General features: G+C 38.8%; 1 protein-coding gene across 3 annotated transcripts; it reads right to left on the minus strand.

Annotated features, from left to right (window-relative positions):
• Positions 1 to 481: 481 nt before the first annotated feature.
• Positions 482 to 23,233, minus strand: itprid1 (ITPR interacting domain containing 1). Of its 3 annotated transcripts, none has more exons than XM_040127264.1 (7): positions 22,795 to 23,233; positions 20,211 to 20,263; positions 19,820 to 20,022; positions 17,944 to 18,470; positions 15,338 to 15,450; positions 2,885 to 3,012; positions 482 to 1,136 (listed from the first exon to the last, which is right to left on the minus strand). In XM_040127264.1, exons 3-5 carry the CDS (start codon positions 20,016 to 20,018, stop codon positions 15,397 to 15,399), a joined length of 780 nt encoding a protein of 259 aa, XP_039983198.1. In that variant the 5' UTR covers positions 20,019 to 20,022; positions 20,211 to 20,263; positions 22,795 to 23,233; the 3' UTR covers positions 482 to 1,136; positions 2,885 to 3,012; positions 15,338 to 15,396. The 3 variants fall into 3 exon arrangements, with proteins under 3 accessions (XP_039983198.1, XP_039983197.1, XP_039983196.1); XM_040127263.1 differs by having other exon boundaries at positions 2,885 to 2,950; positions 20,192 to 20,263; positions 22,795 to 23,231; XM_040127262.1 differs by having other exon boundaries at positions 20,192 to 20,263; positions 22,795 to 23,231.
• Positions 23,234 to 24,165: the final 932 nt, after the last annotated feature.

The following is a 24,165-nucleotide window of genomic DNA, read 5'->3' on the forward strand; positions in this document are numbered from 1 at the left end:
ACGTAGGTGAAAAGAGGCAGTCCTTGAAGTTTCTTTTATGTGGGAGTTAAAGGACATATCCTGATCAAAAATGATTTGAAGATTCCTAACAGTGGTGCTGGAGGCCAGGGCAATGCCATCTAGAGTAACTAGATTATTAGATAATGTGTTTCTGAGGTGTTGGGGGCCAAGTACAATAACTTCAGTTTTGTCTGAGTTCAATAGCAGAAAGTTGCTTGTCATCCAGGTCTTTAAGTCATTAAGGCATGCTTGAAGTTTAGCTAACTGATTGGTTTCATCGAGCTTCACTGATAAGAACAATTGGGTATCATCTGCATAACAGTGGAAGTTTATGGAGTGTTTTTCTAATAATATTGCCTGAAGGAAATATATATAAGGTGAATAGAACTGGTCCAAGCAAAAGAAACTTGTGGAACTCCGTGACTAACTTTTGAGTATATGGAGGATTTATCTTTAACGTGCACAGACTGAAATCAATCTGATAAATGGGACTTAAACCAGCTTAGAGCAGTTCCTTTAATGCCAATTAGCTGAGCTCATTCATGTTCCCCAGGGGATGAACTCTCTTCATCTTGGATATTCTACTAACTTTCCTCTAGTGCCAGCCTCAGGACAAAATGCCAAGCTACCAGGACACCCATAAACTTGTTATTTCTAACTCTGGAAGGGGTCCAGGGAGTAGGAAAGTCCTCCTCTTTCAACACTTTTGTAATATTGGTTCTATGAAGATTGTAGCTTCAAGGATCCATTACTATGGTATCAGAATATTGATATACTGTTCAATAATTAATAGTATTATGTTACACTTTAACTGATCTGCATTGGAAGCTTATGCCCAGCAAAAGTTCAGACAATCAAGACAATCAAATTCAGCCATTGTCGTTTACAGGACTAAACTACATCAACACTTTATCAAGTTGCATTTTTGTGCCGATGGCATCAGTGTCTGATCACACATATTTTCCATAGGGACTACTCTCCCAGCAAACAGGTATGAGTGTGTTATTGTAACTGAGTGTGTTACCATTTTCAAGCTGTCATCAAAATAATGGGACAGTTCATTCAATTGCATCTCCAGCTCTCTAGCCCCCTGTTTCACTGCTCGCCTCAGCTCTTCAATATCCCAAACTTTCTCCCTGCAAACACACAAACAGATTATTTGGTTCAGTTTGGGAGAAAAGACTGGTTCTTCATCAGGTTCACTTCATAAACACTAACTTTAATGGATTTATTATATGATGTCATGCAGCTCTTCCAGTACAGTTATATACATATTCATATTTAAAAACCTTCTTGGACATATAAAAAATTCATTAAAAATTTGTTACCAATAGATTTGTAAAACATGACTGTGTGTTTTGCATGTTTTTGCTGTAGGGCAGGTTAAACTGATGAGGTTACAGACTACTACTTCTAAAATTACACACATTATATATATTATTATTGTTTTTACTCTTATAAAACACAAAGTACATTACCTGATACTGTCCGATACCAACCAAAACTCATATCTCTCAAAATATTCTTTCAGTTCACTGTTGATGTTCACTGTTAAATGAAACACTGTTCACAGCTGTGTCTCAAAAAATTAGATAGAGTGGAGATAATTTTTCATCTTGAAGATGCAATTGGAAGCTAATGTAAAACCTTTAGATGCTTTTGTGGGGCTGTTTTCTAACAAGGAGATTTGTGCATTTTGTTTCTGGGGAAAGGGAGTGTAGCATCCTGTCCAAAAGTTTAAATGCTTTTCTTTCAATTCAGTTTGTGCAAAGGGTTGAAATGCATGTTAAAATGAGGTGCCCCTATATATTTTTATTTTCATTCCAAGATTATTTTAGCAGAGGCTGGTAACATTTGCATATACATAAATATCAACTGACCCTGTTTTTACTTTCTTCACTGACACAGAGGAGAATGAAAAGACTGCATCAATCAAAGCTCAGCTTTGGGAAGGGACGTGATATGGGACAAGATGAGGAGACTGAGAGAAAAAGGGGGGAGAAAAGGTGATGGAGATGTGAGAGGAAGAGCAGATACTGCTCAGGATAGGATTAGCATTATGTCCCTGTGCTTTTCAACACAAACAAAAACTGACCTGATCACATTCAAGAAATGTAGGCCTAATTACCACAGAGGTATGTTCTTTTGTAATTATAATGAACCTATAGGCTCAATTCAACAATAACGCAAACCTAGTATAATTATAGTATCATAAGATAGTATAGTAGTAATATAAATATATAATTTTTTTAAACGTTATGTTTATGTATTGTTCAAGACACTTTTCTATGATTCAAATCCAAAATGACACAAACTTAAACACAAAGATAAAATAAAAAAGGTTTATATTATTTTACTAAATAATTTTTAATACACTTTGGCAGGAGAGACAAGTGAGGAGTTACCAGGAGAGGGACAGGCAGTGAATACAGAGAGGGAAGGGGAACAAAGTAGTGAACAGTAAGAATGTAATGTTGAAGACACAGAGACAAGAGGAGATGAGAAAGAGGGAGCAGGTTATAAGAGAAAGTGCACAGGAGACATGTAGGGAAAAGACTAAGAGAGTCTACACAAGCCGAAAAATACTGGAGGAGACCAGGCTGAAAGAGTTTTGACAGGAAGAGAGGAGCAATAGATGAGAGGTGAAAGAGCTGATGTCAGTCAGGGACCAATTTCTACATGAATTTGAAAGCTATTGTTATCCAATTTTGCCCTCCAAACATCTTAAAATGTACATATGTAAATCAGGGAAATCAAAACTTATTTGGGGCGGGGGCTAGCAAGCTCAGTCCTTGGACCTCGATGTTTCCAAAACCCATTGTACAACCATGGTAGCCTGTACATGTCATGGTCCAAACACAGTTTTATAAAGTAGAGTGCATACCTGTCCTGGTCAGAGAGAGCACTGTAAACTGCAGCCTGGTTTTCAGAGAGCTGCTCCTCCATGTTGCTGAACACAGAGCAAAACTGGTGAAGACACAGCATCATCTCCTCCAAATCACCCAAAGAGTACTGTCAAGAACATGTAAAAGAGTTGCTGTTCAACCACATACCCAGACAATGGTAAATGTGAAAACTCAAGAATAATACATTCATACATTTATTCTGGTCCAACATTTATACAATGTGGGTCCAGAAATACAAAAAAATATTAGCAAGTTCTAACACTAAACTGTAAAAAAAATAAAAAGTTTTAAACATTATTTTTCAGTTATGTTTTTGAACAGGTAATGTTATTTTACTGTTCTTTTCTGTTTTGAAAATTAGAAAATTAGAGAAAAAAAGTTCAATATACTTGCAGCACTTCCTATTATCATTTGCTGTCATGGTAAAAGTACCTAATTTTACTGTATTAAACGCAGTTACATATACATTTATTTATTATTGCTGTAAGTTAAATACATTTCTTGTTATCATAATTTACTTTCACTTTAAATGTACATAATTTCACTGTGTTGAAATCAGCTATGTTGTAATTCAAAGGAAATTTCCTGCCATTTTAATTTGTTTGTCACATAAAAGTACATAATCTCTCTTATAATCTTATTTAACAAATGTTCCATGTAATTTAAGTGTCTGTTGTATTAATGTTAATAAAAGTTTTAAAATGCTAAAATGAATTTACATGACAGAAAACTTTTATCTGTTATTTCACAGCACCAATGTATAAGATTCGTAGCAATTTGCAAAATGATACTTAATTTATTACTGTTGTACAAATCAAACGCCCCACGGTGTCCGAAAGTAAAGAATGCTAAAAACTACTTTTGGTATTCAGTGTCTGTTTTTATTTGTTTCATCAAACCAAATGCAAGTGACCGGATCATGTTTACACTATACATTCAAGAATTTGATCTGTAAAATGCTCACTGTTAAATGTTTTCAGAGGGCTTTTCATACAATGCATACACACAGGAAGGAAAATAGGGTCATGGTTAGAATGTGGTTACATTTTGACAAATAAAACCACTTGGCTAAGGATAGAGAAAGATCATGGTTGCGGCAGTTAAATCGATAAGTTAGAGTTCCGTTTAAGACCAACTAGTTAGAGAAATTTGGTGATCCTTGTTAATAAACATGTCAATCCTGATTGCTAATGTGAGATAGACAAAAGCAGGCAATTTGTGTCATATCTATTATGCACATCCACCAACCTGCCCTATACGGACTACACTGACATTGAAAACACTGAGCATACTGAACATCGCCATAGAATTTAAACCCTTAACACAGAATAGAAGTGGCTTCACCATATAAAAAGACAAGCAATTGAGACAGCCTACATCCACAGAAAAACAAGTTCCATGGCAAGTTCTTCAAGATGCATGGAACAACCTACCTGCAAAGTACCTTGAAAAACTGGCCAATTGGTGCTGTTTTAATTGCAAAAGGTGGTCACACCAAATATTGATTTGATTTAGTTTTTTTCTGTTGTAGTTGTTGAGAGCGTCCTCACCTTAGAGCTTAAAACCTTTGCATGTTACTATACTTCTACTACACTACGTACATAATGAAGGTATTTGAATTTGTAATATTTTCCTTACTCATAGAGAAAAAAATCATCCATCCATCCTTATTGTTCCAAATAAAATGTTGGAACACCTTTCTTGTGCTTAAATGCGCACCCCACAACAAATGTTCTGTGAGTCAGCACCATACTTTTAATTTGATTTCGCTGATAACATTTCTGTACTCAAACTTACGTAAAGTTTTAAATGCAGATGTCTTTTACTTATAATGTGGTATTTTTGAACAGTGGCATTACTAATTTTACACATTAGGCCGGTTCTCAAGTCCTTGCACTGGAATTGATTTAAATGGAATTGACTGTATTGTTTACGGGGCAAAATAAATTTCTGATCTGATGCTCTATTAAACCTGGACTAAACCTGGAGAAGCAGTATTCAGTGATGTGCACCATATTCTGTACCAGACCTCTCCCCTACTCTCAGTTCTTTTAAATAAAGGCTTCAAACTTTGCCACTGTTTTATTAATTTCAAATTGGGGCTATATATATATATATATATCACTGCAACTATATATAACTAACACTGTCACTATATTTTTTTATTTTTCTCTTTATTCAGTGTTATTAAAGTTTAGCTTACGTTAACCTTCCATTTAAGGTAAACATGAGCTAAGCTATTATTTTTGTCTTTTTAAATCCAATTTATACACCACCACAATGGATTTGAAATGAAGCAATCAATATGTGATTTAAGTGTAGACTTTCAGCTCTATTTCAAGGGGTTTAACAAAAATATCGCATTAACCATTTTTATACAAATGGTTCAAAATTTATTGGACAACCCATCATATTTATAAATATAAAGATTATTTTTAATTCTTTCGATGAAAATCATTTGCAGTCAATGACTGCCTGAAGTCTGGAACACATGGACATCCCGAATGCTGAGTTTCCTCCCTTGACATGCTTTGCCAGGCCTTTACTGCAGCCACCTTTAGTTGCTGCTTGTTTGTGGGTCTTCCTGCCTTCATTTTTGTCTTCAGTAAGTGATTAGCATGCTCAGTTGGGATGAGGTCAGGTGACTGACCTGGCCATTGAAGAATATTCTGTTTCTTTGCCTTGGGAAGCTCTTGGGTTGCTTTCACAGTCTGGACTGTGAAGCACTGTCTTATCAGTTTTGCAGCATTTGACTGAGTCTGAGCTGATAGTATAGCCCTATGCACTTCAGAATTCATCCTGCTACTTCTATCAGCAGTCACATCATCAATAAACACCAGTGACCCAGTTCCATTGGCAGTCATGCATGCCCATGCCTTACCACTGCCTCTACCACGTTTGACAAATGATGTGGTATGCTTTGGATCATGAGCCATTCCTTTCCTTCTCCATACTCTTCTCTACCCATTATTCTGGTACAAGTAAGTCTTGGTTTCATCTGTTCAAATAATCTTTCCAGAACTGGGCAGGCTTTTTAAGAGGGTTTCTGCAGTTTCTTGCAGTAGATCCTCTTTACTTACATTTATGAAGGTTTTTCTTGATTGAAAACTTTGACAATGATATGCCTACCTCCTTGAGAGTGTTCATGACCTGGCTAGATGTTGTGAAGAGGTTTTTCTTCACTAGGGAAAGAATTCTACAATCATCCACTTTAGTTGTCTTTCAGGCCTTTTGGTGTTGCTAAGCTCATAAATGCATTCATTCTTTTTAAGAATGTATCAAATTGTTTATTTGGCCATTCCTAAAGTTTCTGCTATCTGTCTGATAGGTTTGTTTTGCTTTTTTAGTCTAATCATAACCTCCTACCAGTTACCAAATGCAAATTCAACACTTGGAATCAACTCCTGACCTTTTATCTGCTGAATTTGTCATGAAATAATGAGCCACATCTGTCCATGAAACTGGATAGATGTGAAACTGTCAGTAAATTGTTCAGTCACTTTTTAGCCTCGAAAATGAGAGACCATGTATAAAAATGTCTGTAATTTGTAAATGGTTAATGTGATATTTTCGTTAAACCCCTTGAATTAAAGCTGAAATTCTGGATACTTTGTTTCAAATCCACTGTAGTGGTGTACAGAGGCAAAATTACGATAATTGAGGCACTGTCCAAATACTTATGTACCTAACTGTAAATTTCTTTTTAAATTACCCTGTGTGTCTTTAGATCATGTCTTAATGTCATATATAAAGGATTCATCCTGTACAGATAGTCTACATTACAACATATCTTCCTACTCAGTAGCAACATTATAGTACTTTCAAGGATTAGATGATCCTAGAGAACTCCCTGTTCTCTACAAAGACATTTATAATGTGAGGAATTCTATGAAGGTTTAAGACCTATCAAAGGCTGTAACACAGAATGGATTTTGAAGTTATGTTAAAACTATAACAGATTGATGTGTTAATATACAATGATATGTAATATTCTGCACAGCTGAGGATTCACCAACGAAACATGTCAATACAAGGGATATAAAATAAGCCTTTGTTTTTCTGTATTTCATTACAAATTCATCACGAATTTAATGAGAGTGTCATTTATGGATGTTGATGAGAAAAGCCAAGAATGGAGAGTAGAAGACTTGAATGAGAAGAGAGCGCCACAAGCTCAACAGGAAAATGAGCCATTCGTATGTTAATATGGTCCTCGCTCCAAAAGGACTCCATCTCAAGGACTATGGTAATGTGACAACAAATATACTGTTTATATCAAAGTGCAAACATCGTGACTCATTGGAAGATGAATATGTAATAACTCACTCACTCCTTTTCTGACCATTGGTCAATACGAAACTCAAGATCACTAGTCAAAAGAAACAGTTTCACTGACTAAAATGATGAGGTGTATGTTTATATATGTAGAGCTGTGTTTATATAGAGGCCCTAGGTCAAAGGTCCTCAGAGGGTGCCTCACAGTTTGGGAAGAAAGTTTATGCTTTGTGATTGAAACCATATGTTAGTGATAGTTGTTAGGAAAACAACTGCCTTATTTAAGAGTTGGTGGTCAAGACTGATTTTCAGAGTGGTTCATCGGCTTCACACCCTCTCACAAGCAGATCTGCAGATGCTTGACTTGACGCTGTACTTCTTTGTAATAAACCATTATATGCAATCAAGACGGTGTCAGCGGAGTCTCCTTTATCCTCTTCGCAACACCATCTAATAAACTACAAGAATTTTGGCGTCACAAACTTGGCCGTGTTGTGCCCTGCAGCATCTTCACCAGCATCAGCGTGCCGACTCCCGCTCTACGCCGGCAGTTAAGGTGAGCATTCTTCACATTCTTGGGGCGCTGGTTTGTTTGTTGAGGCTGTTGTATTTGCTGGTTGGTCACACCGCAAAGAATCATTTGTGTGTGCATGTCATGATGTGTCGATGTTTGGTTCGGTGCTCCGTTCTAAATTTGGTTTTGTTGCGTTGCTAGGGCGACGCAAAAGGGGGGAGTAGTGTAGTAAAGACGTAAAGAAAATAAGAAGTTAAAGAAGGAAAGACGTAAAGAAAATAAGAAGTTAAAGTAGGAAAGGGTAGATTTACATACAAGGGACAGCTCTACGAGTACAAGAGATTGCCACAAAGGTTTAAACATAGTCCTTACATTTTTAATAAAGTATTGAAGGATGATTTGGAAGGAATAGATCAGATACTGACAAGCACTGTTGTTCAGTATGTGGATTATATAATCATCTATTCACCGGATAAGGAAACATGTCACAAGGATTCAATTAAAGTGTTATAGATACTGGCGGAAAAATGGCATAAGGCTTCTCTGAAAAAGTTGCAGTATTTTCAGGAGAAGGTAGTTTATTTGGGTCAAACAATAATGCAAGGACACAGATGTATTTCTGACAGTCATTTAGAAGCCATTCAAAAGACTCCAAAGCCCAGAACAGTTAGAGAAATTATGACATTTCTTGGTATTGCTGTTTTATTCTTCAGCATGGGTAGAGGATTATGCTAGCCTAACAGGGCCTTTGAGGGCTATGATTAAAGACACCGGGAATGCCCAACGTCATTGTAATCTTTCCTGGACACAAGATAGCCTTTTGGCATTTGAGACTATTAAGCAGACGTTACAGGAGGCTACAGGTCTACTCTAAGGACTTTTTGTTGTATGTGTCTACTTCCACTGTGGGTAAATATGCATGTGCAGTTCTTTGTCAGCCGACAGGTATGGGGACAAGTCCTCAACCCATTCCATACTATTCCACTGCCTATTCAGAAGTAGAGCTGGGGTTGCCATTGTGCTACAGAGCAATGTTGGGAGTTTCTTTGATGTATGACAAAGCATCATCTGTTAAGATGGGTTATCCGGTGACAATTGTTACTCATCATAGTCTCAGGAATCTTTTGAACTATGGCAAATATACATTGACTATGCCTAGAATCAGAGACTATCATAGGCTCTTAGAGCAGGAAGATGTCACCCTAGCGAGGTGTGCCACAGTAAATCCTGCTGAGAATTTGCCAACTCCAGAGGATGGTGAACCACATGATTGTGTTCAAGAAGCAGAGAAATACTCGAGGCTCAGGTCAGATTTGCAAGCTCTCCCATTGCGTGAGCCAGACCTGGAGTTTTGGACTGATTGATCTTGCTATCGTGTAGGAGATAAATTGAGTGCTGGCTATGCAGTGGTAAGAGCTCAGGGAACTGGATTTGTTGTTGAAAAGGCCGAAGTAATACCACAGCCTGCGTCTGCACAGCTTGCTGAACTTGTGGGGCTGACTGAAGCGTGTCTGTTGGCAGAAGGTAAACGAGTGACGATATATACAGATTCTGCATATGCACATAATGTGTGTCATTTGTTCGGATCGGTATGGAAGAACCGGGGCTTTAAAAAGAAAGATGGTTCCCCATCATGCTCAGATAATGAAATTTTTGCATGCTTTGATGAAACCTAGAGAAATTGCAATAGCTAAGTGCGCACAGGGTAATAAAGCAGCTGATGAAGCTGCAAAGGCAGTCACAGGAGCAGAGAAATCATGAGGGGCTGATGGTTGCACCTCCAGATCTGCTAGGTCTGCTGATTCAGGAATCACATGGATTAGCTCATGTTGCAAGGGGGGAAGTTAGGAGAAAAATTACAAAAGAGTATGGGTTTTGGGCTCCATACCTACTTGAGCAGATTGATTATGTCATAGGCAGGTGTGTCATCTGCCTGAAGAACAATGTTCGAAGGGGTGTGACAATTCTTCCTGGTCACATTCCAACTCCGAGAGGTTCCATGCGTGAATTAGTTGTGGACTTTGTTGACATGATAAAACCAGTTGGAGGAAAGAGATATATGCTATTTTCACAGTGGCCTGAGGCTTGTCCAACCAAGCAGAAGGATGCCCAGTCTGTTGCCAAGTTTTTGTGTAGAGAGGTCATAAGTAGATGGGGACTTCCAGATCGGATATCTTCAGACAATGGGAAAGAGCTTGTGGATAAAATGGTGAGATTGATTTTACAAAAACTGGGAATTAAACAGCGTCTAGGAGCAGTTTATCACCCGCAAAGCCAAGGAATTTGCGAAAAAATGAATGGCGTTTTGAAAAACCGAATTGTTAAAATTTGCCGCCACATGGGTCTAAATTGGGTAGCTGCACTTCCGCTGGCCTTAAATGGTGTGTTGCTCAAGTGAGCTGCGTGATCTGCGTATGACACCCCATGAGTTTGTCATGGGCAGGCGGATGCCGACGCCTTGTTTGCGAACAAGCGGAAAGGGTCCGAGTCTGGCCCTTTTGGAAGATATAATGCAAGCATATGTAACATATATGGTATGAAAGAATATCCGTGTATGTCTCTGACAGGCAAAGACAGGAAGAAGTGCCAGAGGCTTGATGTACAAAAGAGGAACACAGTGCAACCTGGAGACAAGGTGTTTGTGAAGGTGTTCAGAAGGAAGTGGTTTAACGAACGCCATTAAGGACCATTTGAAGTTGTTGGCAGTACCGGAACTGTGGTCCAGGTTAAAGGATCTCCGACGTGGTATCATTTATCGCATTGTGTCAAAGCGCCAAGAGAAGAGGCACCGTGCTCACAAAGCAGAAATATTGAAGGCTTAAGAAAGCTGGAAGAAAATGTGGAACGACATCCAGAAGGAGCAGAGGTCCATGAAGACCTCCAGGCTGAAGGGCCTGAGGAGGAGATTGTCCATGTTGGGGACAATGGTGATGAGCTTGAGCACACTTCTGATGATGCCAGGGATGACTTTGCAGTCAATGAACAGGAAAGAAAATTTGATGACATTGATTTCCAATATGTCCCAGAAACAGCAGAGCCCATTTCTGTGGGGCATGATGCATCAAAGACACCAGAGGGCTGTGAGCCCATTTCAGGGGAATCCAGAGATTCAGTCGGACGAAGGAGTCCAAGGCCAGTTCGGCAAAGGGTCATACCAAGAGGTTACGAGAACTAGGGTTGAAGTGCCTTTGGGAAAGTCTATTCAGCTCCCATGTCATTGTACGAGAGAGAATACTGGCGAAGGGAAATTCAGAGTTCAGTGGCAAGATAACCATGGCAAGGTTCTTGATCTGTTGGGAGCAACACCACTAGGGAAGTATGTGTTAATTAATGATCAGAGGAGAATAAAGATTGAAGGTGACTGTAGCCTTTATGTACCAGGGCTCCAGCAAGAGGATCAAGGTGATTATAGGTGTTCTTATTATGATCCACAAGTTCAGAGTGAGGGGCCAGAGACAGAGTTTAGAACTAGGATAGTGACTTTAGTAGTAATAAATGCAAGTAAGATCACACAACTTCAAGTTGTTAAAGAAGTAGGAGAGTTAACAACTATAATGTCAACTCTCTGGCCAGAAACTGGGAAAAAGGAACAGAAACCTATTCTTCCAGTTCTGAAGCTTACTGAAAGTACAAATGCATTGCTCTTAACAACAGTTGCACTTCAGACAACTTCACCGACACCAACTTCTTCGAACTCTGTGATTAGGGTAAATTTAGGCAGCGTGGCTCATCTTCCATGTCAATGTGGTAAATGGAACGTTGGTGGTAATAATCCTCCTAAGTGGAAAAATAATCGCGGTGAAGACGTAGTATTAACAGGACCTGATGTCGACGTGCCTCATGATCGAAGGAAGTATGTATTGTACAATGACATGAAGTGGATGAAAATAGAGGGTGATTACTCGCTTGTCTTGAGAAATGCTACTTTGGAAGATCAAGGGGAATATACATGCACTTATTATGAACCACACTTAAAATTTGTATCATTTCAAAATTATTGGATAGAGGGATATGTAACTCGCAAAGTGACACTTGTGATAATAAGTTTTGTTCCTGCTCAAGTATCCACAGTTGTTAGAAAAGTTCAGGAGCAACTTACCACAGCAACTACAAAGGGGATACATAGCGAACAGGTGATACATACTACTTTAGTTCCAGAAGTGACTAAGAGTGTCAAGATGACAACTCCGGTTGTTACTTTATTTACGACTCAGAAGGGGATAAATAGTACAACAATGATGGTGACAACTCAAACATCTGTTACTTTGGGAAATTCTATAAGTAAGGTTGTGACAGGGGCAGCCACAAATAAAACATTGACTGAACTCGTAAACAGGACACAGACGCCTGTTATGGTACCTTTGCCACCTGAGGAATTTGTTAATGGGACTCAAAAGCCAATGTTGCAAATAGAGGTTAGCTTGAACAGTAGTAGTAAGAGATCTGAAATTCGGGAATCAATAGTGGACAACACTGATGTAAACTCATCTGTAACAATTCAGAGGACTCTGTCAGATAAGACCAATGACCTTGATGACCTTGACCAGACACCAGACGACATAACTGAATCCTATCGAGCATTACAGAAGAGAGAAACTACGTGGAGGGTAGAAATTTATGGTTCCAACAATTGACTCATTCTGTAAGATCGGTTAAGGACATGAATTACCCACGTGTGGTGAGAATTCCCCACCAGGCAAAGGGCCTGCAATTATGGACACAGTACCAGAACCGCTGCTTCCTAAGTGTCAATCTTATGCACTATCATGGCTGTTGTATCAGCAGATGTCAAGAGAAGATAGAGTTATGGCTTTATTAGTACATCTGTTTAGACCCAGATTTGACTGCTCTTGGTTGAGAAACTTGCCATATTTAAACTTACTCGACAAACACGAGGATGTGACCACAGCAGTTCCTGATGGACAGGAAGTGACACCTGTAAAGGCTGAAGACTGTTTTTGTTCGAATGAAACACATAATGGCCCTGGTATGTTTATGGGAATAGCAGACTGTGATAAATATATGATGCAATTTAATGGGCGTGAACACAAGACTGTTGATGGTTTATATACAGTGACCTTTCATACACCACACTGCAAACAGAGTAAAACTTTGATGATAAAGAACCAAACTTTGCCTGAAAATGTGACTATAGCGAATTTCAGAGACATTTGGTGGATTTGTGGTGATAAAGCATACTTATTTCTGCCATATGGATGGACCGGATGCTGTTACATGGCAAGATTAAAGCTTCCATATGAAGTTTTGGTGGTCCAGAAGGGACAAGCACCTGATGAGGTCAAATCTACTGCTGTTTCTGGTGGTAGGAAGAAAAGGGAAATGGCACAATTTTATAATCTGGAGTCCTACCATTGGAGGATTAGTCTTGGAGAGAAATGGGGTATAGGACTATTTCCATGGTATGGTGTAACATTTTTGGCCGATCATATTGATAATATCACCTACACTTTGCAGGGTTTTGCAAATGAGACTATAAAAGGGTTTGAATACTTGTCAAACACTCAAAGGAGTCACAGACTGACATTGCTGAAACATGATATGGCTCTTGATTATATTTTGGCCAAACAAGGTGGCCTATGTGTGGCTTTGAATTTAACTGGCGATGCCTGTTATACATTGGTTCCTAAAACTCTGATAATATCACTAGTGTTGTAGATGCATTGAAGAACATTAGGGATGCGTTCGGCGCATGAAGATTACACACTGCATTATTAAACTGATCATTTTAACATTCCAAATTGTAAACAGCCGCAGTTAGCGTGTTTCATTTAAATTCACACATTAGCAGAAAAAGCTGGCAACATGTGTTGCCGAACTTGACTTATAGGCTATCAAAGACACTTAACATAAAATTTTACATTTTACTGTTGTTCTGTTTTATGCTAAGGTGGAAAGTGAAGGTGGAGCTGCCGTTGGTGAGTGAAAAATGATGCGCTCATTGAAAAGAAAGTGTTCAACCATTAATAACTAAACCTATAAAATCGCATGCTTATTGTGGTTCTCAAAATTGACACCTCTTCATTGCACACACAAAAGCAGTCTTTTTGATTTCATTTTTTTTTTACATTAAATCCCAATAGAGAAAGCTGGAATAAAATATAAGTCCGGAATGAAGAAAAATTAAAAGACACTCCCTGGCTGTTGTCCCAAAAAGTCGCGACCTCATCCGACAAAATCAACACAAATACAAGTTAATGACAGTAGCTTTGTGATCGGCTATATCCACATTTAAAATGAGTGATCACAGACAAAGTTAGAGAGTTCTCTACTTAACTTCACTGTCAAACAGTCCCGGCTGTGCCGGCAAACACAGCCAGTACTCAGGGCGTTATACGTCTGTTCTGTCCCTCTTCTGCTCTCTGTAGTATAAACTGTTTTTAAATAAAGCGAAATTCACATTATGGTTTATGTCATTTACATGTTTTTTTTTCTGTTTTTGATGTTAAAGCAAGTAAGAAATAGATAGAAATACACTAACGAGCCAAAGCATTATGACCAGCATGAGCACCCGGATCTTTCTGTAAAGCAACCCCCATATGCAGCAGCAAGCATTGCACTGTGTTGTGACACATTTTTCCATTCAGGTCTTTACACCTGCCCAGTTCTCCCACATCCAACACACTGAAAAAGTGAACCAACTGTTCACATACCATAACTCATACTGATGGTCACAGACTGCCATGGTGGCTGTCTGATTGCCCTCCCAAACCTTCATTTCTCTTCCTGTGTACCTCCTCCTCCTTATCAGGCCACAATCCTCTATCCACAGAGACTGACACAGTCTGGTAAGCCATCCCAGGGAGACAGTCATGTGACTGTCAGTCATTAGACAGGGGAGGGAAAGATGGAGATGAAGAGAAGATCAGTGTAGGTCTTTGTGTCATCTCTGAGACAACCATGGATATCACTTCATTTGGGACAGTATGAAGAGCCTCATTTGATAACTTCTTAATGAGAGTGTTTAAATGAATCTGCACATCTGTCCATGCCTGGACAGCATGGAAGGCAGTGGGGGTGTCCAAAGAGAGAACACTAGTGAAAAATGTGTGGTAGGCATTTGAATGCCACAGCCTACCTGAGTATTTTTGCTGACCACCTTTATGGCCACAATCTAACCATCTTCTAATGGCTACTGCAACCATGATAATGCGCCATGTCACAAAGCAAAAATCATGTCAAACTGATTTCATGAAGATAACGATGAATACAGTGTACTTCAATGGCCTCCCAGTCACCAGTTCTGAAACTAATAGATCACCTTTGGAATGTCGTAGAACAGAATATTCACAGCATGCATGTACAGCTGACAAATCTGTAGAAATTATGTGAAGCAATCATGTCAGTATGGACCAGAATCTAAAAGGAATGTTTCCAAATCTTGTGGAATTGATGCCATGAAGAACTGAGGCTGTTTTAAGAGCAAAGAAGGGCCCTACCCAGTATTAGTATAGTGTTCCTAATAAAGTGCTTGATGAGTGCATACATTGGATTTTTGTGATTTAGCACATTCTGTCCTCTAGCCAGTGTGAGTGACTGAAAGCGGTATAGTGATTTAGCACTGCACTTCCCTAAAGTTGGGAAGTTGTGAGAGAAGTGATTAAGCGCTAGTAAGGAAGAAGACCTTGATGAGATCAGGTCCTGGTGATGCCTGCTGATGGAGAGACAGGAGGAAGGGCTCTTCTAGAAATCCACTGCGCTCTGACTGGCAGCTGTTGGTCCGTATAACACCTCGCACTGCTCACACACACAAGGGAGGAAAGGGAAAGAAAAAGGAAAGGAGGGACAGTGCATTGTAATCATAACTTAACAAAATCTGTTATATCCAGCACTAAATTACAATTTGTGAGGCGCAGGAGAGGATATCAGTTTCATGTCTATGTGGCCAATACAAGGGAAAGATTGAGGCTGTACTTAGCTTAGCTTAGCACAAAGACTTGAAATGCGGAAACTGCTGGCCTCATCTAGCTCTGGTTAAGATGGTAAATAGGCGCGCTTCCCATAATATCTGACTGTCCTCTAAGATGGCTCCTTATGTCAATAATGTCCCATTGCAGGCTCTTTGATACTATAATTTGTTTTGGTGCTCCCTCAGGTGAATGGGCTACAGTAAACACTCGAGGGATAGATAGACCAAGGCAGTAAAACCAAGAAGCGCTTCTTCACATTAGTACTGCATTTGACAAATCATGATACCATTAGGGCTGACATAATAGAACATTTATGAATGGTGAAACTTCAAACTCATCTCCATAACTTCTTGTCCTGACAGGAAACTTGTGACATGCAGCATAACCATCAATAATCCCAATGTGAAAATGACCAAAGCCTCTAATGACTCTGCATTTCTGCATCATGGTAGATTGTCCCATGATGTTGAAACTGTATGCAAATGATGTAGTCTGAAGTTGGTAAAGTCTGTGTTGTAAAAATTAAGTTTCTGTGTCTAAAAGTTTCATTCAAGTGTCAGATAGGCAGTTTTATGATGAAGATGTTTGATTGTGCTTTAAATTGATTACAGAGTCAGTGACGGAGAAACAGCGATTTGTTGGGGCACAGAAATAAAAAACTGAGGAGAGGAGAGAAGTGGGATTCCAATTTTGTATATAGAGGGGAAAGACAAATAATTTAAAGGCATAGTCTTTGAACACTTGAGTCATCAGTAAAGTATTCATCCTGAAACACTTTTCAAGTAATTTCTTCTTTTGATATGTGGACTATGAAGAGACATTAATCTTTCCTGGATTGCTACTGTCCGAGCAGCCAAACTACATACAGTAACTTAACAGCCATTCAGAGCTGTGTCATTACAGCTCAACTGGCTCCTTTAACAAAAGCTTTCACTAGGAGCTTCAGCAAAGGGTGATGCTGTAACATTGCTATTAATTGAGAAAAATTTTAAAACTTTATTAAATAATTATATGCATTATGACACACCTAAATTTTCTGCTCCTCCCATGTAGCTCCCTGTGACACTGTCATCAGAACTGTGGATCTGGAATAAGATATAATTTAGGACCATATTCAAAAACTTTGCAGGGAAGTAATATGACTACAGCAGGGAAAAATAAAACGTGAAATGTGTTGATTCATTCAACCCTTTAAATCATATTTGGTGTCTCTTTTATTCTAGAGGACACCTAATGTTCACTGGCAACATTTTGTTCTAATGTAGGAAGTAGTCTGACATTCTTCTTATATTACAGTGAAAATTACTAGTGAGAAGGTCAACAAAGCACAAACCACACTGCGAGCTGAGTTTTGCATCCTCTCATATGTCAGCTTTGTCTTTTCAATGTTTAACAAAGACCACCGTCCTTTTGTAACGAACTGCTAGAAGCAGCAAAGGCTGAGGACCCAAATGTAGACACAGGCAGGCTGATTTAGTGAAGGACACTTTTAATAGTGAAAAACAGTCTTACAGGCAGATGAGATGAACAAAGCTGGCAGACAGGAACAGAGGTAGGAAGAAGCACAGGAAAATACACACTTTTAACAGGAACACAGCACATGAACAGGAGCGTGAGCAGAAATACAAGTAGACAAACTGACACTGACTGGGGAAAAAGGGCTGGAATAGGAACTGGGCTCAGGTGTATGAGTGGGGAGGGAATTTCAGGTAAGGAAAAAAGGAGACTGGGGACATTTTTTGGGCGCAAGGAGAATGGCAGGTATGACGGGGAGAACATGTAGATCGAGGAAATTGAGCAAGAGCTGGAGACAGGGGCCAAGGGGAACTAGGATGCAGATTGAGTAAGTGAATAATTGAAAATGTTTTGCAAATATGTATGACATATGAAGATTTTGCATGTAGATTCAAATGGAATATATCATTATTTTAAAAAAATACATGTATTACATGTTTTCCTCCAAAATGTAAGTCAATATGAAGCAGTTATATATGTATGAAAATGTAAATATGGTTGGTCAGGAAAAAAGAAAACTCTTGTACATTTTGTTAAATCATGACTGCATTTATCAATTAATATTTTTTTCTATGTAAAATTATAAAACAAACAAATTTTACAAAATTAAAATCCAAGAGTATTTTGATGAAATGACTGATTTGAACATTTTGGTAAGCACTGGAATCCTAAAGGTAGATTCTAGGTATCACTTAAATATGAATACTATTTTAACTATATTATTACTATTTATTAACACTACACTGATCACAGTCCTACAGACAATCACCTTGCTATAATAGAGTTAGTGTTGCTTTTGACTTGCCTCTTCCATTTCAAATGATTCGCTGGCTTGCCCTGGGCTCTTCTTCTTCTGTAAAAAAGTGTTGGCTGTCAAGGGGTGACCTTCCCTCAGGGGCCAAGGTCTGAGTGCTCCATCCCGGCCTATGAAAGAAACCACCTGAGGCTGGGGCTGAGGGTCTGGACCAGTTCCTTGCTCCTCTGCCAGCGGACTCAGACACACAGTCTCCAGAAGTCCAGGTTTGGATCTTTTTAAGGGGAATTTCTTGTCTCCAAGGCTGGGTGGAGGTTGCAGTGACTCAATGGCAGCACAAGAAGAACAGATAGCAGTAGGTGTTGTTAGGTCCTGGGTTTTATGGCTGTGGATTTGACTGAATAACTTCTTTGATGCTCGTCTAAACAGCATGCCCATGGTTCTCCTCCTCTCCCAGGCCTCAGAAGGCAGGTCTTTTCCCAGCAGTGCTCTGAGAGAGAATGAGGAGGAGGAAGACCCCATCAAGGAGGAGAATGCTGTAGTTACCTGCTGGAGAACTTTGAGTTGCCTAAAACGATCTGAAGGAGACAGAGAGATAACGAGGATAGAGTTTGACAACAAATCTGAAACAGATACAGTAGGCAGATCTAATGGTGGTCATGGAACAAGTAACTCACTGACAACAGTGCCTACAGCATTATCCAGTGACATTATACCAGATCTGACATTTCTAAAACCATGATTTTTTTTTTTAATACATAATGTCACTGACAGAATTTCAAACACCACCAGGACTGTCATAACCAACCAAATCCAAATATTAAATGAAAACCACAAGCACCACAACCTCCATTACCTCAAACACCCAGGCACCACCATAACCTCACCCCCAAATAAGATATGCTTGAACTTAATGTTTCAGAATTTTAAAAGCAAACTGTAAATGACTGCTGGTGTGTGTTGTTACTCAGTACATAGGCATATAACTTTGTACTGTGTATATGTGCAGAATAACAAACCCCTAAAATTAAAATCAGACAGAAAAAATGAAACTGACAAAATAAAAATAAAAAATCTTGTAAAGCTTAAACAATATGTGTTTATTACCCCTCCCTTAGATAAAATACACATATGTACATACTTTGTTTTACCATTATCAGAAATAATGTGAAGATCAAACACTGTCATGTTTTCTTCCTCTAATGTCTGGCTACAATTTACACTTTCATGTTGTTTTTTTTAATTTGTGGTCTCATAACTTAATCTGTTGTACCTTTAATTGTTATTTTTCTGTATATGATATGCATTTCATATATTTGATTTCAATGTAGTAAAATGTGGATATTTTTGTCACATTATCTCAAATTAACTATTTCAGTTGCAACAACCATCTTTGAAGGTGTAAATCTGTTGTTGATCATATGATGAGCAAAACTGATAAATAAAATGTAATTGTGCTCTACAAATCTGCAAGTTGTGTTTGACTGCATACATAAATTCAGTTGATCTGGACATTCTACGTGCGTGCTAGAAACCTTGTACTTACACCCGTTTTCACATACTTCATTGTACTTTTGGTCCGGGTTTGTTTGTTCCTCATTTGGGCCCCTTAGTTCCAGCAAAGGGAAATCTTCATGGTCCAGCATACATTATTTTAGACAATAGTGTTCTTCCAAATTTGGGTCAACAGTTTGTGTTTGGCCCTTTCCTGTTTCAACATAACCTGATGAACCTCACTGATGGTCTTCTGGCAGAATGGGAACAAATTCCTGCAGCCAAGTTCCAAAAATTTGTAGAACTAAACAGAACACACGATGCCAGTTTTAGATTGCATGGTACAATTAAATATTGTCATACATGTATCACTTGTTGGAAATGCTTTTCCATAGACGTATACCACTGGTCGTGTGCTAAAACTTAGACTTACTGCTGACATCTGGGTTCTCCAGGTCTAGCCGATTCTTCTGGGCCTCTAAAAACACCTGGAGGTTTATTCCTCTTGCCTGAGACTGATGACTGACGAATCGAGCTGGGATGCGTCCAGGTAGGTCAGGTTCCTCACAGCCGAAGCCAAGGTCTAGGAGAACCTCCTCCGGGTCTTCATTCCACAGGTTGAGAATGTCCATCACACTACCAACAGGATAGAGAGCCGATAGAGCATCATTCAGAACAGAGTACATAACTACTATACACTAATAAACAGTTCCATCTGAAATGTGTGTGTGTGTGTGTGTGTGTGTGTGTGTGTGTGTGTGTGTGTGTGTGTGTGTGTGTGTGTGTGTGTAAGGCAGTGTCTAACCTGACTGGTCCAGAGTTACCTAAAGTTGCTGAGCTGTTCCACCTGCTGAAAGCTGAACTTGACCTGCTCCACCTGAATAGGTACAATACATAACAAAAGGTTACAATTTTTTTATGTCTTTATTTATTGATTACTGATATTGCAATCTGTTTTTAAGCTTCAGTCTGCATGATGTCACATTTGTATTGATAAACTAATTTAATTATTAAGTATCCAAAGCATAATATATCTTATGCCTCTGTGCCAAAGAGCTCCACTGTTTTCCAACAATTATTAAAAACACGTCAATGAGCCACACTTACTGTAATTTATTTTGACTCATTCCAAAATACACCGCCCTGCTGTCTCAAATACTAACAAGAGCACCAAATGTGGATTAATCAGCCACTGAAAATAGGCCTCAACAATGCACTATTTCCTCCCATTTGAGTATTATTTGCTAAAACTACATGGACAGCTGTTTTAGGAAATGATTGAGTCCTACAAAACTATATACTTGCGAGGGTAGGAAAGTTAGAAAGTACTAAGAGATGGTCTAGCACATTGTTGGTTTTGGTCTTTGCATGGGATTTGTTAACAATAAGAAAAGACAGAAGAACCCCAGCCTTAAAGTTTAAATTAATCTCAGTTTTGAGATTAACACTGACACCTGGAGGTTTATTACTCTTGCCTGAGACTGATGATTGATGAATCAAGCTGTTGTAATAACTTTCCTCCGATCCTTTTCACTTTCTATGCAAACTGTGCTGTGTACTGTGCAGAAGGGGAGATGAGGCTTATTTGCCAGGTAAATATGACTTGCAGTTACGTGTCTAACTATCTGTCCAGAAGCTGTTACCACTGCCTGAACCAACAACTTAGATATAAGGTTTCTATGAAGCTCATATCTACAACACATTACAGGACAGCTGTTGAAATGCCCTCTAATCACTCTGCCCATTTTGCATAAGGTTATCAGGTTTTCTCAACATAATGTTACTTGCCTTTATGACAGCTCACTGTCAGCTTCAAGTGAATGTTATGTGCTCTCTCTTGCTCTGTCTCTCTCTGTCTTTCTAGCTGTATCTCTCAAACACACATTTATTCCAGTCATCTATCAACCGGTTAAATCCCTTTCCATAAAAACTGCTTTTGCATTGTTGTGCTGTGTTCCATTTCTGCCTCTTAAAGGAACTTATTGTCTCAAAATATGGGCTGTTTGTATTATGTATAAAAACATCTTAACCAATAAATAATGTAGACAACTATTTACAATGGTAATAGTAAACTCACTAACAGAGACAGGTCCAAAGGTTAGCCGCAACCAAACTTAATGCACACATTACTTGGATCTATAACAACATGCAAGGTAGGATTACAGCCAGCCAATACAAGCTAATTTTGCTTGTAAGAAATAGGACAATTAATATCATCATTGATAGTTAGGTTCATCAGTCAGTTCACACGCAAGCCTAACTCAGTGAATGGAATTGACAGGATTAATCTGCTCTCACTGGTTTCCCTGAATTGACCTGATCATATCTTCCATACTCAACAGGCAAAAGATATTGTGAAATTTTTGTAGACAGCTGAAATTTAATCAAATAAAAGAGCAAACGTCCTGACTGCTTTCAAGACTAAACATGTTTGAATGGTTTGGCTAATATTTGCTAGGAGTATGATGAAATCTGTTCAATCACACTATACCTGCCTATAAACACATGACAGACGGTGAACAGACAGTCAACAGTCATAAATATATTATGGTAAGCCATTACGATACACCAACATTCTCCATCAATTATTGTTATAGAGAACACTGTGATGTTCATAACATCTAAAAACCTTCCAAGCAAAACAAAGTTATGAACATGACACCATAGTCAAGACATCTCTCAGACTTTACAATGTGTCATCCATTATAGTGTGTTATGAAGGTATGTTAGAGAACTGGGCTTCACAGAAAGTGTTGCAGATAACTTTCAATGATATTCAGAAACCCTCACGGCACGAACGCCATCTTCAGTCACAGCAGTGTCTACATACATAAATAGACGCCTCAAAACCTGAGTGTGTTCTAAAATAATCTGCAGCCTCAGGTTTGCATGAGTTGAAGTGAACTAGCAGCACCAGAGAGAGAAAGGGTCCCATCACAGGGTAAATATAAGACATTTGTTGTTTTGACAGGGAATATGCTGAGTGCAGCCCAGGTCAGGTTACCGAACAAAGCAGAATTTGGTCGCTTAGAAAGTTCTTTGTGTTAAAACGTGCAGGTCTGTTTTCCAAGGATTGTTCCACCAACAATAAAGCATTAATCTGAGATTGGGAACAATGTAGATGTATTGATCCAAGGTTAACATTTTTTGTATAAGGTAGGTTATAGGTAAAACTGAGGAGATGTCAAAGTTACTGGCCTCTGAAACACTGCCATCTTAGCAAAATAAACCTGTTCAAGTGTCAATTTAAAATTAATCTTAAATTAGAATTTAAATACAACTATGATGGTGTTGCAATTGCATTTCCTACAATGAATATCTTACAGTTATGTTAGAAGGAATTCCAGCAGAGTGCTGTGTTATAGAGTTTAGCCTGAAAGGAGATGAGAATAAGAGAGGTTTCCTTACCACAAAAACTCCTGGACCATCCTCACTCCCTGTTTACCATATAAAGATGCTGCAGAGAACAAAAGTCATGTTATCTGGACAAGGAAGCAAACAAGGCATAGGAGCCCTAAGTGACACAAGCAGAGAGAGAAACATCAGCAAAGGAGGGAGGCAGAGCACAGGGAAACATCTCTTTGTTTTCCTACTGGTTGAATGTAAGTACATTCTGTCCAGGTCTGGTGTCAAGGCTCCTCGAATTATACTAGGCAAATGTTTCTCTCTGTCTCTGTCTCTCACCCCCCTCTCTCTGTCTTTTTTCCTTCAGCGGGTGTTTCCTCCAGAGGGTTTTGGCAGTTGTCTCTACCTCCCTCTCCCAAACTGTGACTCCATTGGACACTGGCAAGGTATCAAGAACAAAGTAGTCTTTCTCCCTCTGTACTGCCATAACTTGTTTGTTTTTTTTAAGGCACAGACCATTTTTGTCAAAAAAAACCAAACTCTGACACCCAGTTAACCTTTAGTAATTTCTGTGACAGATTTATCTAAACTTCAGGTAATGACCAGTGCCAGTTGTGTTCTGGTCCACAGTGCTCTGATCTTTCGAATTGCCATGTCATTTGCTCTTAAATAAGAGCAGACATGGTTGCAAAGGTAGGGTGTCACTGAAAGACACAAAGTTATAGGCTCTCAACAAACTGTGAGGATAACACAGACATTTCTGTAAACTCATCACTAACAGGTTGAATTTGATCTGTTGAATTTATGGAGGAAAAGTAAGAACTACTTATTCTCTTTGCTATTGAAAGCAGCCCAGGCAATGTTATCAGCAGTGGTTTCTACTTCATTCTTTAGTAAAATAAAAGCTTTATATTTTTCCATCACCTACATGTTGTTTTTGGTTACATGTCATGTGAAAAGTGACTTGCTTAAAGATCCCCTCCAGAAATTATTAAAGACATAAAAATACTCTGCTTGGAATAATTATGTGTTTCTGATATGCTTTTTCCAAAAAAGTTCAACTAACTTGTTAAAAATTCCAAATCTGACATCTACTCATTCTCCTTCATTGAAAAATCCAGAATCTATGCATATGTAAATATTATTAATTTCAGTTGAAGTGCTGTGCACAAGATGTCTCCTACTTTACTTTTAAGTCCATTCTATATGTGCACTGTAGGTGTCAAGTTTCCACATCACACTTGTGTAAGTATATACTGGACCACAGTTGGCTCCAAACCAGTAGTGATTCACAAATCCCACGTGTAGCCTTCTAGTGTCAAACTCTGCACATACATCATTCTGCAAAGTGAAGCTAAAACATCCAAATGATATAACAATAAGCAAAACACCCTGTGACTGGAGGGGGACTTTGACTGACAGGTCTACACTGTT

The sequence above is a fragment of the Xiphias gladius genome, chromosome 5, assembly GCF_016859285.1.
Source record: "Xiphias gladius isolate SHS-SW01 ecotype Sanya breed wild chromosome 5, ASM1685928v1, whole genome shotgun sequence".
Taxonomy (NCBI): Eukaryota; Metazoa; Chordata; class Actinopteri; order Istiophoriformes; family Xiphiidae; genus Xiphias; species Xiphias gladius.